Source organism: Lycorma delicatula, chromosome 1 (genome assembly GCF_047948215.1).
Source record: "Lycorma delicatula isolate Av1 chromosome 1, ASM4794821v1, whole genome shotgun sequence".
Taxonomy (NCBI): domain Eukaryota; kingdom Metazoa; phylum Arthropoda; class Insecta; order Hemiptera; family Fulgoridae; genus Lycorma; species Lycorma delicatula.
This window is the reverse complement of record NC_134455.1, coordinates 310,940,889-310,958,622: the sequence shown is the minus strand read 5'-3', so window position 1 is coordinate 310,958,622 and position 17,734 is coordinate 310,940,889. Positions and strand designations below refer to the sequence as shown.

The window sequence follows — 17,734 nt, the reverse complement described above, 5'->3', positions numbered from 1 at the left end:
CTGCACAAATTTTCCCTTATACTTGCCCTTCGAATGTCAAAGCGACTATTCCAGGATGCCTTAAGATGTAGCCTATAAGTCTGTCTCTTCTTTTAACTATAACTTTCCAAATGCTTCTTTCTTCGTGTTTGCTACACCTTCATTTCTCACATTATACACATATTATCGTCACATTCTCACATTGTTATCTAATTTTTAACATTCTCCTAAGGCACTACATTTCAAAAGCTTTTAAATTTTTTTTCCTTCTCAGGTACTCCGATCGTCCAAGTTTCACTTCCATATAAAGCTACACTCCAAACACATACTTTCAAAAATGTTTCCCTTACGTTTAAATTAATTTTTGATATAAGCAAATTATATTTCGGACTGAAAGCTCGTTTTGCCTGTGTTATTTGGCATTTTATTTCGCTTCTGCTTTGTTCATCTTCAGTGAACAACTTCCCAAATAACAAAATACTACCTACCTTCATAATATTTTCTCTTCCTATTTTTATATTCAGTAGTCCATGTAAGTTATTTCAACTACATTTCATGACTTTCGTTTTGTTCTTTATTTTCATGCGGTAGTACTTGCATAAAACTTCATTCATGCCGTTCATTTTTTCTTCTAAATCTTTTTTACTCTCAGCTAGAATTACTATATAAACAGGAAATCATAACTTCTTTATCTTTTTACCTTGCTCTGTTACTGCAGATGTAAATTGTTCTTTAACATCATTTTTACTAAATACAATGATTTTGTGCAATTGTTCTGGTTTTAAATAATAAAAAAAATTCAGTTTCAAATTTTATTAGTCTAAAAGTGAGTAACAATTAACAATTAATTAGTGAGGTAACAGATTATAGGAGTGACCAAATAAATAGTGAATTACGTAAGTCAAATGCTATCAACGTCTAAATCCTAAGTCCCATGCTTTCAGACATTATTAAACCTATCGATAAAGTTTATTTGTCGAAAATTATATTATTTAAAGTTTTTTTATTGTTAAAAGTTTATGCTTATAAAACAATTAATTTGGAGTTAGCAGTAAAAGCTGTAATATCGAATGTAGAATAATGTTGTCGACAAGCTACACTTCCTTATGTACCAATACAATACGGTACGGTGTGGGGTGTGGGAGGCGGAGCTGTACATTGCCAGCGGCCGGGATATCCTGGAGCGGATACGAAGAAGAATGGCGATACGTATGGTCTCAGCCTACCGTACTGTTTCGTTTGAGGCAGCTATGGTCCTTGCCGGGTTTCCTCCTCTCGACCTGCTAGCCAAGGAGAGAAAGAAAGACAAGAACAGAAACGAGACTAGGCGAGATCTGTTGGCTTGCTGGCAGAGTAGATGGGTTCCCAAAAAGGGCGATGGACAAGAAGACTGCTGCCTAGCGTCCAAAACTGGGTGGATAAAGGATTGGGGGAGCTGGACTTCTATCTCACCCAGTTCTTTAGTGGACACGGGTGTTTTAACTCCTATCTACTTGAGAGGGGAAGGAGAGACACCCGTGAGTGCGTGTATTGCTCGGCAGTAGTTGATTCTGCCGAGCACACATTTTTGTGTGCCCTAGATGGGAGCTTCTGAGAATGCAGGTAGTCCAAGAAGTGGGTCCCATCTCCCCGGACAGTATCGAAGAGATAATTTTAAGAAGTGAGACGTCGTGGCCACGTTTATCAGGGCAGTAGTGAAAAAAAAACCGAGGAGGATTCAAGGTTTTATCCATAATTACCAATAAGGTTGACGGTAATAGAAATATGTTTAGTCGCAGACTGTTATTGAAGTCGCGATATATCGACGTGTAACTAGTTTTGTGATTTAACTTTTATGACTGAGGATTCGAGACGTGTTGTTGGTACGAGTGAGTTCGTAAGGGGGCCTAGACATCTCGAAGTAATGCCTCGGGTGATTCCGGGATGCGTAGGGTTACTCCAAACGGGGGTGGTTTTAGTCGGTAGTCTGTTGATGGCGGTTGGATTAGATCACCAGCAGGAGTCCGACACTAAATGCATTTCCACCTCCGTCCCCCCCCCCCCAAAAAAAAAAAAAAACAAAAAAAAAAATACAATACAAAATAGGAATAAAAATATTCCTTATGTACCAATACCATAAAATATACTCCAACTATATAACGCATAACTTTACCGACTATTGGCTTTGATAAGTCAGTGCAACGAAAAATCAGAGATGAGCCGATATACTGAAAATATTAACTTTATAATAATGCATTTATTCTATTCTGGAGCTCCCAGCAGATTTTCAACAATGAGAAATTTCGTATTAAGCCTTATAGGTATGCTAATCGTACGTATAAAGTATAAAAATGAAGTAAAAGGAAAAAAAATAAACAGGAGAACATTGAATGAAATAACAAGGAGAAGGAGGGTACAGATAAGGACGATATAAAAAATAAGCATATTTATTTACTAATTGTAAACTTTTGAGTTATAGTGTTAGCTACTCTTGGTCCTCCCACATCCTTCCTAGATCCACGTGTGCTTAGAAGAAATAGAATTATTTTTCTTCAAATTTCTTGGAACACTTCTTATAAATTGGAATAAGGCGATCACCCCCTCTCTCGCATACGCGAATATTGCTATATCAATTAGAAGAACAAAACATCCTCTTTTCCAACTTAATAAGATGTAGAAGATCGCCGAAGGACAGCGACGAATGTGGAAGAAAAGCCCAGCAGTCGCCCGATGTAAGAAAGAAGAAGCCTGTACTTTCCCCTATGTTACCGTTTTCTGTGCCATGGGACAAGGTTTAAGGTTTGCAAATTTACAGCCGGGTTTACGCAAAGGCAGACTAAAGAACAAAAAAGAACGAAGATCGACCAGCTACTTCGGATTAAACCCGGCCCAGCTCAAACCCGGCAGACACTCAGTGACGAAGACAGCCCGAGTGAAGAACGCTTACCAACTTTCCTTACAATTATGTCACCGCTAGCACATGCGACTTCTTCTGGTGAGGGGAGTGCATTGGATCTTCCAACAACTAGGGCCTCCAAGAGGCCTATTCCTGTCAGGCCGGAAGGCTTTAACACCGAAAGGACTTCAGAGAATTGACTGAAGAGGAATCACTCCAAGAGAACGAAGCACATACGCGGCTAATCTCCCAAGATCAACTCCGGTAAATATCTCAGTTTGGTCTAAATGATTAGAACGCAACACAAAAATTCGTCATAAATAACTCTAATTAAAATATAATCGCCAAATAAATTATATACCCACTCGATAAAAGAATGACACAGCAGCAAGGGACTTTTTCCAGGCTCTACGATGAGTAGGGAGATACATAAATCTCCTGCGTTCCGTTCTGTAGTTACTCATTGTAGAAATAAAGAGGAGAGTGGTGTAGTGCAACCAGAATTATACTGTAAATTCGCATAACATTTCATTTCGTATTATTTCCAGTCACTCGCATACCAAAAATTTAAGTTTCTTAATTATATGAATTTTTAATCATTAATTTTTTCAACTGTTCTGATATAAGTAATTCTTATTTCATACATATTTCTAATAAACGTATATATTTCTGTAAATAAGATAGTTAAAATTATACCAAAATTATGACCTTAAAATACCTTTTTGAGCTATTGTAAATAATATAAAATTATATGCAATATTTTTAATTTATTAGTAAAATGTAAGCTTTCATAATTTGTGCAAATTAAAAATTTTTAACATAGTAATCGTTATTATTAAAATAATTAAAAATATTATTTTTACAAAAAATACATCTTATCATTAAGGAAAATCAATAAAAAATTAATTAATATTAATTAAAATTCTTAGAATATGTTTTCCATTTTTAAATTAGTTCAGTAATATCATATTATTATATTCATTTTACACTAATTGACCATTATAAAAATATTTTGGAAGAAAACAGAAATAATTTATCTGCAATTTTTTTTTAATAACTGTATTCGTAATTTTAACAGAATAACCATTAAACTAATTCATTCGTCTTTTATATCAGGATCAGCATATACGTTCCCAACAGTTATTGGAATATTTGTGTATTTTTTTATACCTTTCATTTTTTTACTGGGTTTTACATTTGATGTAAGCGTAAATTTTTTCTTCAAAATGTTCAGTGATTCCGTTAATCTATTCAATAAATATTTTCTTTCGTTTGAATTTTTCTGTTCATTAGTTAATTTTTTATTGAAATTATTATTTTCAGATCCTTCGACTTCGTTTTGTTCTTTTAAATAGTTAATATTCTGATGAGATTTAAAAAAAAAATCATTGCATTTTTCAAAACCAAGTTTTTCGTGTTTTTTATTACCACCGTTAAAGTTTTGTGATACTAGAGGGTAATAATAATATTTAATATTATTATTTAATGAATTAGTTTTTTGTTTTGAAATTTCTAATACAGATTTTGGATACTCATTATATTTATAACCTTTAGAATTATTGTAAAAATAATACATGGAAGGTACATATTTTCCTTTTGAGATCATATTTTCTGGTAAGTTATTTTTATTTTTTGCAATGAAATTATTTTTTTTATTTGGTAAATTAAATATCTGGCTTTGTAATATTAAATTGGTACCAAAGTCACTAGATTTATATGCATTTTTTGGTATATTTGATGATCTGTTATTATCAGGATTATTAGACAATTTATTTGAAAAATATTTCAAATAAGAGTCATTCCCTATTATCATTGTATGATTTTCTTTGGAATTTAATATATTTTTTAATACTCCAGATGTTTTGTAAGGATTTGTCCAATTTAGTAAACTTTTTGTCAAATGTTCTTTACATTTCGGGATTTTAGTCGAGTTATTCGAATGAAATGATTTATTAACCATTCTGGGATCATCTGACCAACCAGAGTAACCATGGATATATTTAAAAACTCTGATTACATCATAGTAAAAATAAGACCCGCTAGAATTTCTGTATTCGCTATAGCAAGGATTCCTTTCATGACGTATAAATCTCTTAAATGGTGATTTTTTATTTAAGTGAACAGAACTTTTGTTTATTATTTCATTAGTAAGATTATTGTTAAAGTTCTCCGAAGACGTTTTGAAATAATATGACCTTTTACGATGACTAGTATTTTCCTCTGTTAATTTAAAACGTTTATTAATGTTAGTTTTTTCTTTACGCGTAGTTTCCCAACAAAAAATATTTTTCACTTTTTTTATTGTGTTGGATGGTAAATTGCCATCTGTAATATTATTTTTATTAAATTCCAAGTATCTAGAAATTTTAATGTTTACTGATCGATTACTAAAATTAAATCTTGAATAATGTAGAAGAAATAATGTAAATGGAAAATTATAAAATGGATTAAAAATATTTCGAATTTTTTGAGAAATAGTTTTAGTTTCAGGCAATTTTTTGTAATGAAAAATTATCTCTGAATTTCTTAAAAAATTATCTGATTTTTCCTCGGAAAAATTATTTTGTAGTTGATCATTCCGTGTATTTTTATAATAAAAATTGTTATAAAAAAGTAAAGGTTTATTTTGATTATAAGTAATACGAGATTTTAAATCTGTATAATGTAAATATTTTTTTTCAGCATCTGGTTCATGTTTTTCAATCAGATCAGCAGTCGCATCAAAATCCTTTACTGCACCTGAAAAATCAATAAATCAATAAATATGTATAATGTGTACATACGTACGTATGTATATGAATAAATATTAGGAACAATTAGAAGTTCCAAATAAGTTTTGTACAGCGGGCTTTGTACAATCTCTGGATAGGAAATAGACAATAGATACAATTTAACTAAAGCTAGTGCTCTTCTTTATTTTTTCCGTAAAGTTGAAATAAGTGGAAAAGAGACCCAACACAATTCCTCCAAGATGAAAATCCTGATTATAAATATGTTTGATCCCTGGAGCAAGGCAAGATTCATGGAAAAAGGTTTGAGAATCTGGTACGTACATGAAGCCATGGAGCCTTCCGCAGCAAACCACACAAATACCGACAACTCTACAGATCAACTCTATAGAGCAGCAACTTTATACGCTTTGCAGAGATCAAAGGGTATCCTACCATAGTCTACTGTGATTTATACACAGTATAAATATACCCAGTAAATATACACAGTATAATATTTATACATAGTATTTTCTTCTATCTTATAGAAGAAGACAACATTATTAAGGAAAAGTGTAATTAAATAGCGAGAAAGAAACAATCTACACATAAAAGAACCGTGAAATGAGATGAAATATCCACCCATAGGAGAGCTTCAAGAACCCTTCTAAGTAATGTTCACTTCGTCTACTTCTTGGGTAATAAATAATATAACAAATCAACGATTTCGCATTAATCTAAAATAAACTGCTTTCATCCAAATAGAAATTTACACTTATAATTGGCTAGAATAACATTTCTTGGAAAATTCTCATCTATTCCCAGAATTGTACGAAGTTTGGAAGTGCCAAACGTCGTTTGGTTATACAATATTCATCAAGATAATTCTGGATTGTAAATATTTAAATTTATCATGAATGAATGATATAAGAATACAGTATTAAATAGGCTTTGTATATATATAGCTTAATAGTAAGTATAAAATATCAGGAAATGAAAAAAAAATCATCCAAAATACACAAAAAATTCTTCCAGTAATTAAAAGATGTCAGAAAGAGTTTGATTCTTTTCAGAAATATTTGGTTTAACTCATCCAGTGTTTTTTTTTATATCTGTAAAAGTCATACAATTTACTAATAAATAGGTTCCATGTTGGATCCGATGTGTCTAGGCTGTATGGCTGATTATTATGAATAGTTACAGATGAAGTAAATTGTTTTTGCTCCTTTTTTATAATGTACTATAAAAATAAAGTCACATATTTGTTATCGATTTAAAAAAAAAATATATTTCTTACATTATTTAGTATTGATAAATTTTAATTCATGCGAGTAGTTTCTGGAAGATATATTCAAAACATTTCGCAATAATAATTCTATATCTATATTTTATTTGAGTATAAAAAATAAGAAAGATGAAAACCAATCAATAACAAAGAAACAACAACGTTTAAACAATTCAATTAGCAGCTTAGAAATCGTTTAAAAATGAATGTTTTTATTGGAGAAGAAAATATCTTCCTTAGATTAAGTGAAATTTAAATTTAAAAAATTGTTCGAGCTTCAATCGTAAGAATCTCACGCCTCCCCTCACATTTCTTGCAGTGTCTTTACAGTTGCAAGTTCATGTGTTCGAAAAATATTGTTGCAGGACTTTACCATCCATACAAATTGTAGACTGTCTAAGAACAGAAACCAAACTATCACATAATGCGCCATCAATTCTGTGAACAAACGGTTATAAAGATAAACAAAGACAATGACTTTGTTAACAAACTACGAATGTCAGAATAAGCCTATTTCCATCTTAACGGATTTGTTAAGAAACAAAATTTCTTTATTTGGGCATACGAGAATCGTACACAGCTCAATCAGCGTCCACCGCACAGAAATAAGGTTACCGTGCGGTGTGCTGTGTCATTGTATGTCATTACAGGTCTTTATTTTATTGAAAACCAGGATGGACTCTCGACTGCAGTCACATAAAATCGATATGTCGCCTAAATAGATTGTTACTGAAAAACATTGCCGCTAAATAATTACAAATGTTTCCATAAATTTTGAGAATGCTTTGTTTTAACAAGATGGATTGCCACAACACGAATATCAATGGCTGCTGAACGCCAATATTTTGGCAACCATATAATTTCGAAAAATGGTGACATTCCATGTCCTTTCAGATCTCCTTCTTTGCAAGTGTGCGACTTCTTGTGGGGTCCCTTTAAAAGCAATGTGTAGACTAGTCGACCTGCTAGGACATAAGAACTAAAAGCCAAGATCTGAAACCCAATTGCTGGGATTTCTGTTGAAATGTTACGTCAAACCGTGAAAAATTTCACCAGGAGTCTGTAGGAATGTCTACACAGAGACATAGCTCACCAGCAAAATGTGATATTCAAAAAATAAATTTTCGGTATAAATTTATAGATGGCATGGCTTTTCTATCTAAACAGCAAACAGATTCTTGTTTTCAATAGCACAGTGTAACAGCAGATTTTTTTTTCTATAGCATTTACTCGTAGTTATGATGGAGCGTTAAATATGTGAAAAGCACTCGTTTAGGATTAAAAATTCTTCAAAAATAACGATAAAACAATAATCTTACATCTGCTCCACGGTTTTTTCAACTCAATTTCAATAACCATCAGAATGACACCGTTAACTCTGGCTACGGAATATTTTGAAGAAATTGCTCAGGGCTGAACTGGAAGCCTTCATGATAAATGTCTGAAAACATTTTGACGCTGTAAGAAGCGCAACGTTACTAAGCCCCAAACGGTTTCTCCGTCATCATTCGAACACATGAGTATTTGAAGTATTTTTCATACGGGTGGATATGCATTCATATGCATATGCAGGCAATAAATGAAGCTGAGCGAGTTTATTGAATGGTTTTCCACCACCAAAGTCTTAATCTTATAAACGTTAACGACGACGTTATTTACAGTAAACTAATGAATAATGAATTACACTTTTCATTTATATAGATATGTATATTAAAAAAACTTCCGTGTGATAAAAAACGCTAATGAGATGCATATAACACAGTACTGAAGTCACCATATGTAATGCACGCATATGGTAGCACGTTCTGGAAAATTCGGTTCATATTTGCTTTAGAACAATGACAGGATTGGTAGTATCGTCCCGTCAAAGCAACATAACCTATTGATTGAAAAATTATTGTCCTCTGTTAATAACTGAAAATACCTGAAATCAGTCCATACACCTTGTTTTGAGCAGAATAGAGAGTACAGGTACACTGCTTGGTGATAAAAAATGTAGTTAAATTTCAATGAAAGTAGTAATAGTAGTAGTAGTCAATAAATGTAGATTGTTTTCCGATTACGCTACTCACAGACGCCGTGATATTCCTTTGTCCCTTAGATTGCTAGATTTCACAGGATCCGATTCTTTCCTGTAGAACTGTTTGAAGAGCAAGTGATCCATGGCTATCAAACGTTGAAAAACTCAAAGAAAAATTCATCATAAACTTACTGCAGCAATTTCTTTGGATGTGTTATATCCTTTAATGAAAAATATAAAAATTCATCTTAAATAATGTTTGAATCAAACTTGTGGCTATTTTCAGATTGCGTTCAAAATTTAGAATTTTTTTTTATGGTGGTAGTTAAATGTTATAAAATATAATGTAGCAAACTTTCTTTTTAAAAAATATAAATAAATAAAAATTATTAAATTTTATAAATCGCCTGTTTTATCAAGAGATCGTAGGATGTGATTTACTAAATATTTACTTACTAAAAAAAACCGTTTAGATTAATGACATCAGAAATCAATAGAATTTGTTTCAGAAATTCCGAACTGAGGCATCTACAGTTAAAGATAACTTAGACTTCAAGGGAAAATGCTGAAAACCCGTGAACAGCTAAGTAGTGTTTCATACACCTACTCAAATTGAAACAAGCTTAAATAATTTGGTAATTATAATTTCAAGATTTGCAGTTTAAAAAGTAATTCACACATTCTGAAGAAAAATTGATATTCCAAGGATGACCACAAAATTAAAAAAAAATAATTAGTAAGAATTTTTCATTATTTCATCAACAATAATAATTATAATTATTTAAAAAGAAAAGGAATATATTTTTTATGGGGGTTAGACAATAACAGTTCAATTTAGCGTTAATTTCTTAATAACATTTCTTACAAGAATAGTACATACAAAATCCAATAAATTTAATCTGTACGAAATAACTAAAATAATATGTAAGTTATTATAATAATAGGCAGTATGATTTTGATTTTTAACTTTTGTACTTCTGCAGGTGGAGCTCACGGTATTAACCTTCGCAAGTCAGATAAATAATTTTTATCGGTTCCAATAGTTAAAAAAATAAATATGTATACTTTTTAATTCAATCGCTGAATCGCTGATATTTATGTGAATAAATGATTATATTTATTTGACTCCCTTCGATTATGTTGAATTTGAGCCTGTTAAATTAGTTTTTACGGTTTAACCGATTTTGTTACTGAAATGAGTTTTTGTTTGATTATCAATAGTCAAGAGCGACTTTAAAGTGATTTAAGCAATTTTATCCACCGGCCTCTGTAGCGCGAGTGGTAACGTCTCGGCCTTTCATCCGGTTGTCCTGGGTTTAAATCCCGGTCAGGCATGGCATTTTCACACGCTATAAATCATTCAGCTCATCCTTTGAAGCAATACCTAAAACGACGGTCCGGGAGATTAAAAAAAAAAACAAACAAAAGAAACAATTTTATGTAATAAAAAGCTTATTTACGTCCCATTTATTTTTTATTTTGTTGTTAGAAAATAAAATCCAACTACATCCTAAGTGATTAGTTTATTTTTCTGAGAATTTCATATGGACTGGTAAAATGATTCACAGAAAAGTCTTGAATATACATAAACAAGAGTCGGTCTAAAGTATTTTGTTATGATAGAGTGGGCATCAACAGCAAAGGCCATTAGCCCGAATAAGATAGTTTATTAATTTTTAGGTAAAAAAATTAGAACTAAAAGTTTATCTCAAACTAATTACATTTTTGTAATTTGACGGATTTTGAAAAAATATGTAACTTTTGAAGACTATTTATTACATTTGCGAAGGTTTATTTAATAAAACGATTCCAAAAAAAAACATTTATATTCAAACTCTATGTACTTATGATTAACAAAAAAAGAAATAAATAGAATAAATAAAACAGAGAGCACAAACATACTCACTTTTACAAACACAGACTCTAAAGTTAAGTTTATGTGAGAAATAAGAGAAGCTTTTCTAGTCAAAACGGGGTTGAGACAGGGTGATGATGATGATCACCAATCTTGTTTTATTCGATTTTGGACAGAATAATGAAAATCTTTTGGCAGATGAATGGATAAAAGTGCGAAGATTGGATTTAATAATCGAAACGTCAAAATAAGATGCTTAGCTTTCGCCTATGACCTGGCTCTTTTGGCTGAATCGAAAGAAGATACAGTAGCACAAATAGAACAGTTAACAGAAATAGCCCAGAAAGCAGGACTACTGGTATCCTTTATCAAAACCGAAATCATGACAAACAATACTTAAGAGAGATTATAAACAGGACAGGAATAGATAAAAAAATCAATTGAAGATAGAACATCAAAACTGGAGGAGCTTATATTTATTACCAAAGACATCTACAATAAGAAGAATCTCTCAAAAGCCACGTAACTGAGACATACAATTGTAGTAAGACCAGTAGCCCTGCATAGGACTGAAACATTACACCTAAATATCTTCCATAAATGACTCGCTTCGAAAGAAACATATTAAGACGCATCCATGGAACAAGAGTTACAGAGGAAGGATAAAGACTCTATGAAACTAAGACTCTAGGATAAACTCTAACAAGGACATCTACCAAAATCAAGAAGACCTAGAAACAGCGGTAAGGAAGAGAAGGTTAAATTTGTTGGGACATATGATCAGGATGAATCCAGACCGGCTAATAAAAAAATCTTTGACAAGCTGTGGAACATGAAAAGTAAGTCGAACTACCTTAAACAGATGAAAGGGGACCTCCTAAGATTTTGGTTGAAAGAAGAGGACTGTTACAATGGAAATAATTTCCGAAGAATAATTTATAATGCAAAGGTTCTCGTGACAGGAAAACAAAAAACAGGAAGGAATTGGACAAATGAGGAAAAGCGAAGCCGTGCCAAAAAATGAGAAACTCATGGAAAAAAGAAAAGAGACTAAAAAGAATTCATAATTGCGTGATCTAAGTTGGCCTATTCGCATAAAAAAAAAACAAAAAAAACAGCCAGCAAAGCTATGATCAGGATTTATTTAGAGCAAATTATAATAATTTTTATCCGACAACGCGTCCAGGAGGTCTTAGAGCGAAAAGTTTTTTGTTTTACTTTTGTGACTCTAGAACGGGTGAACAATTTTGATTAAAAGATGTATTTTATTAGTTTTAATATATTATAACAATATACACATATACATATATACAAAATGATTCCAAATTGCAAGGCAATCTCTCGGAAAATGATTCTAAATAAGAAAAAAAATTAATACATAAAAATAGGTCAGAAAACGGTTCGTTAGCGAGTTTCGGCTCGCAAAACTCTTAGCTCTCTACTTTCTGCTCCTTCTGTGAAATTTAATAATTTTTAGGAAAAACCCAAAAGTATGTGATTTTTATTTTTTAAATATATTTTTTTATTCATTTTTTTGGTTAATGATAAATTTTATATCTGTTTTCATTTACATTATGCTGTTCAAACATTGACGAAAATTGTTCCATTTAATATAGTATCAGTTTTTCGATTCAGTTTGTTTGTTTTGTTTCTAATTAAAATTGAACTTCTCAAATTTGTGTTTAATTTTAATAGACATTAATTACATAAATTTTCTCAGAATAAAATTAGCTACAAAAATAAATAGAAATTTTTATTTGTTTATTGGTAAATTAACAGTTATTTTATTCCAAAACTAAAAAAGTATATTTTCTGACAAAATCTTTTCGTGTTTTACCCCGATTTTCTTAAAAGCTAAGTTATATAGAGGTTTGGGACCACTTTTATTCAATTTCCTAGATCAAAAGCCAAAAGGAAACACCAAATTTATCCCTCGATTTGTACCCCAAGAATTTTAGTACGGTTTAATTTCATAGAGGAAGCAAAAAGCAGGACTAAATGTTTCACTAGCCGAAATTCGCTAACGAACCGTTTTCTGACCTTTTTTTATATGAACCTTTTTTCTTATTTTTTGCTATGGAATCATCTCCGGAAAAACTTTGAATCGCCCTTCATATCTGTATATATGTATATATATATATATATATATATATATATATATATATATATATATATATATATATATTTGTATTAACAAAAATAATCTCCGTGGCGGAATTGTAGCATCTGGGCCTTTCATCTAGAGGTCCCGGGTCGAAATCTCGGTCATGCATGGTATTTTTCATACGCTAAAAAATTTCCATTTCTTATTCCCATGCACAAGGATCCAGCTTTTATGGTTAATTAATCATAAAAAAAACAATATAACTCAATACAAGTACAAACAATATTTGACCTATGATACCTGGTATTCTGAAATTGGTAAAGTAAATACGAGAGAAAGATAATACAGAAATATTTTCAAAACAGAGGGCTTAATTTTGATTAATATTAATTTTTGCTTAGTGAATTTCATTTTAGCAGACTATTGGCATTATTTGTACTCGAAAATTGGTAACAGAATCTAATTATAAATTAGTTCAAAATAATTTTTTTAGTTATCTTATAATTACTTAGTTTTGTGTGTACCTCCTACCTACATTATTATTTTATTGTGTTAAATAAATTAAACTAATTGGAAATTAAAAAGTTGTTTGTTAAATAAAGATTTATTTAAATATTTATATTTGAGAATTTTTGTTAAACGTTAATAGGTCTAAGGCCTAAAACGAAATTTCGAGTTATTTAATACACATTTATCTATGTTTTGCTTTGTAAACAGTAAAATAAAACTGTTTGTTTTAATTGTAATATTTTAAAAGTATAATGAAATCAGAAGACACGTGGATGGATGCTAATATTTAAATTGTGACTATTTTATTATTATTGGAGCATTAATTTTTTTAAAAATAAATATTATTTTCTTCAAAAGGCTTTTAAAACGACATATATAATTATCACTTAAATTATCTGGGTTACTTCCTTAGAGGAGTTAATGCCCCCTCATTTTTAACAAAACAAAACGTGTGTTCCGCGGGTAATAATTATTCTGTTATATTGAAGTTACAAATACCCATGAAACATTTTGTTGAAATTAGTAAAGACTTACTAAAGACGAACCGAAATATAAAATTTAGCAGATAAATATATATATAATTATTATTATTAAAAGAAAGAGATAAGCTAAACCTAAATTCAAATAAAAATAGCAAAAACAAAAGCTTAAGAGGGTTTTAACGAATGACAATCCATAACCAGATATGTATTTCGAATGTAAAAATTATATCCAATAAATGTAAAGGAATTAAGTAAAGTATGCACAAGAAAAAAATTCATAAAGAAAAAGTAAATAAGAAAGCAGAAACTCTTTTCAACCGCTATAAAAGTACTTCTTATGAAGTACGTACTCTTTTGAGAGAGCTGATGGTTATTTATTCTCTTTCACTTATCAACTTCTATTTACTTATACATCTATCTTTCTTACTTATTTTTATCTTTCTTTTTTGAATTCAACTTCATTTTTAATTAGCTAATTTAAGTCTAAAGACTATGAGAGTTAAGCAGTTAAAATTTGTATATGTGTAGAAATTTTTATCTTTTTTTAATGAGTCCTTTTTGCTATTTTAATATGTGTTAATCATATATTTGATATGATCGTTTAGAATTATTTTTTTTACAAATAAACTGTATAGTAGAATATATATTTTTCACACACACACACACACACGCGCGCGCGCGCGCACACCCACACATATATATATATATATATATATAGCTGTTTTTAACAATTATTTTTTTTTGTTATTTAAAATAATATAATAATTATTTTAATCTGAATGCATAGGCCTTAAGTAATAATTGCTTCAAATAAAGTAACTAAAAGATTATTAAGTAAGTATCATCAATATTTTATTTTATTTTTTTTAATCAGTGCAAAGTTTTATAAGGTATTTTATTTACCTTATTTTATAAGGTAAAATCTAGAATTTACCTTACTAAATATTCGTATTCTTTTTCACTAGAAAATACTGTGCAGGATGTTTAAGTTTAATTTTATTCGATACTGATTCAAAGTTTTGTAAAAGAATTGTTATTTTAATTTAGGGTAAAAAAAATTAATAATAAAGCTCTTTTTTTTTGCTTGATGATATAAAAAATGATATAAATAAATATAAATAATGTGATATAAACAAATATTAAATACGATATAAAATTATATAAAAATAAAGTATATTTTTTAACATATTACCATAATTTTCCCCTCTGGAGATGGTTAGTGCTGCAATAAAAATGAAATATATCCCATTATTCATTATTACACAACGATTCTTATTTTTATTATTCGATGTAATAAATAACGTTAAAATTTTTTCAGAAAACTGTGGTAAAAGTTACGTTGTACCAAAAAACATTATTAAAGACACCTCAGGTAATCTAAAATAAAATCGACAAATAGTATTGTGATAAAAATAATTAATTTCGTTACAATAACAATTATACTTTTTTTTTCCAGTCACGAAACGTATCATCACTATCTAATCTTAAATAAATTTCGTGCGCAATAGCTGAGCGCTTATTATCAGTGGATATTACGTAATTATTTTATAACTGATATAAAATAACACTGTTCAATGGGCTATAGGAGATATTAGACTAGACCATGATCGTCGTATTTAATAATAACACGTATGAATCAAATTGCATATCACAATCTCTAGTTCAGTTTTGATGGTGTTGTGTGGAGTTATACGTGATTCACGGGTGTTGGTAATATAATATTCATGGTAGAATAATATTCATTTTTAATAACGGACCAGTTTTTTTTTTTAGATTTGCGTACTTATAAACCAGTTCAAATTTTTTATATGTTAAGAAAGAAATCCATTTTGTAATGTTTTCCTTTTTCGTAATAATAATAAAAAAGAACAGGTTTTTAGCAAATTTTATAATGCTTTACTAGTAAATTATATAATATACCGTTATACAAGTTATTAATTTAAACGTCATTATCTTTTAATCTTAAATAGGATATTAAACTTCAGTTTTTGGTGTATTAGATTAATTAACTTCATCTATTCTCGCAGATTATACAGAGTGAACCGAAATTGCCAGGAAATCTCTCGGGAGATGATTCTGTAGCTAAACATAAGAAAAAAAATTATATAAACATAGGGTAGAAAACGGTTCGTTAACATGTTTCGGCTCGCGAAAAATTTAGGTCTGTTTTCTGCTTCCTTTGTGAAATTAAACCGTACTGAAAATTTTGGGATGTAAATCGAGGGGTAAATTTTGTGCTTCTTTATGGTTTTTGATCTAATAAATTGAATAAAATGATCCCAGATCCTATCTCTTAGGTTTTAAGAAAAATGGGGTAAAACACGAAAAGGTTTTGCCCGAAAATACACTTTTTTAGATTTGGGATAAAATAATTTTTTTTAATTTACCGATAAGTAGATAAAAATTTCAATTGGCTGTAGATTTTTTAATTTTGAGAAAATTTATGTAAATAACGTGTATTAAAATTAGTCACGAATTTGAGTTCAACTATAAGTAGAAACATTGGCATTGTAAATTATCGAAACACACATTTGAACAGAAAATTTCCCCATGACAGGCTGCAAGTCATTTCCAACGCATTTTTTCGTTTAATGTCTGGTGTGACCTTCTTGGTGATAATCTCATAGGCCCTTTTTTCTTACCACCAAGGCTAAATGGAGAGGGATACTTGCATTTTTTTTTGCAAACAAATCTAATAGAACTCTTGGAAGATATTCCACTTGCAGATATGGTTTTTCAATGATGATCTGCTCACTACTGTCGTGATGTGATGATTCATTTGAATTTTACATTCAGTAAGCAATGGATCTGTCGAAACGTACCAGTAAATTGGTCACCTCGATTTACCGATCTCATGCCAGCGGGTTTTTTCCTTTGGAGTTGCATGAAGTCGTTAGTCTATTGTTTGCATTGGTCCACAAGAAGAAATGAGACATCGTATAATAACAGAAGCTGGAGCATCATTATTATTCCTAATAATGATGCTATTAGACGTACCCGGTTTGCATGGATTAACTGAACTAAACTACGCATTGAACAGATTGGCAGCCATATTGAGCAACTGATTTGAAGAAATGTTTGCAGTTTTATCAAATAACCACTTTGATATTTAATAGCTTTTAGAGAAAAACCAAAAAGTACGTTATTATTTTTTTAAATCTTCTTTTTATTAATTTTTTCTGTTTTTGATGTTTACTATTTGTTTTCATTTTCATTATGTTGTTCAAACATTGATGAAAATTGTTCTGTTTAAAATCGTATCACTTTTCCGATCCAGTTTGTATGTTTTGTTTCTAATTAAAGTTGAACTCAAATTTGTGTTTAATTTTAATAGATATTATTTACATTTCCTTTCTCAGAATTAAAATTTCTACATAATTAACTAGAAATTTTTATTGTTAATTGGCAAATTAGTAAAGTTTTTTATCCCAAACCTAAACAAGTGTATTTTCCGACAAAACATTTTTGTGTTTTATCCCGTTTTCCATAAAACCTACGTGAGATAGAGGTTTGAAACCACTTTTAATCAATTTCTTAAATCAAAAACCATAAGGAACTACAAAATTTATCCCGCGATTTGAACCCTAAGAATTTTAGCTCGGTTTAATTTCACGGAGCAGAAAGCAGAGTTAAATGTTTTGCAAACCGAACAAACTGTTTTCTGACCTATGTTAATATGAACTTTTTTTTTTCTATAGAATCATCTCCTGAGAGATTGCCGTGCAATTTGGAATCATTCTATATGTAACTATATACTACGTTCACTGCACGTGTATAATTCATTATCCATTCTATACAGTCTAAGCACAAATGTGAGTGCGCGCGCGCGCACACACACACACACACACAATATATATATATAAAACATAATTATAGATCTAGATAATGGAGAGGATGAGGGCTATGCAATTATTAG

At 30.2% G+C, this 17,734-nt stretch overlaps 1 protein-coding gene across 1 annotated transcript; it reads right to left on the bottom strand.

Moving 5' to 3' along the window:
- Nucleotides 1-3,680: 3,680 nt before the first annotated feature.
- Nucleotides 3,681-15,287, bottom strand: LOC142318343 (uncharacterized). The gene is made up of 2 exons (XM_075354929.1): nt 15,011-15,287; nt 3,681-5,593 (listed from the first exon to the last, which is right to left on the bottom strand). The coding sequence occupies exons 1-2, from the start codon at nt 15,072-15,074 to the stop codon at nt 3,951-3,953; spliced, it is 1,707 nt and encodes a 568-aa protein (XP_075211044.1). The 5' UTR covers nt 15,075-15,287; the 3' UTR covers nt 3,681-3,950.
- Nucleotides 15,288-17,734: the final 2,447 nt, after the last annotated feature.

Coding starts and splice junctions, on each gene's coding strand:
- LOC142318343 (XM_075354929.1), bottom strand. CDS start 15,074: ATGAATAATGGGATATATTTCATTTTTATTGCAGCACTAACCATCTCC. Junction 5,594..15,010: donor CTCCAGAGGGGAAAATTATG/GTAATATGTTAA, acceptor TTGATTTTTCAG/GTGCAGTAAAGGATTTTGAT.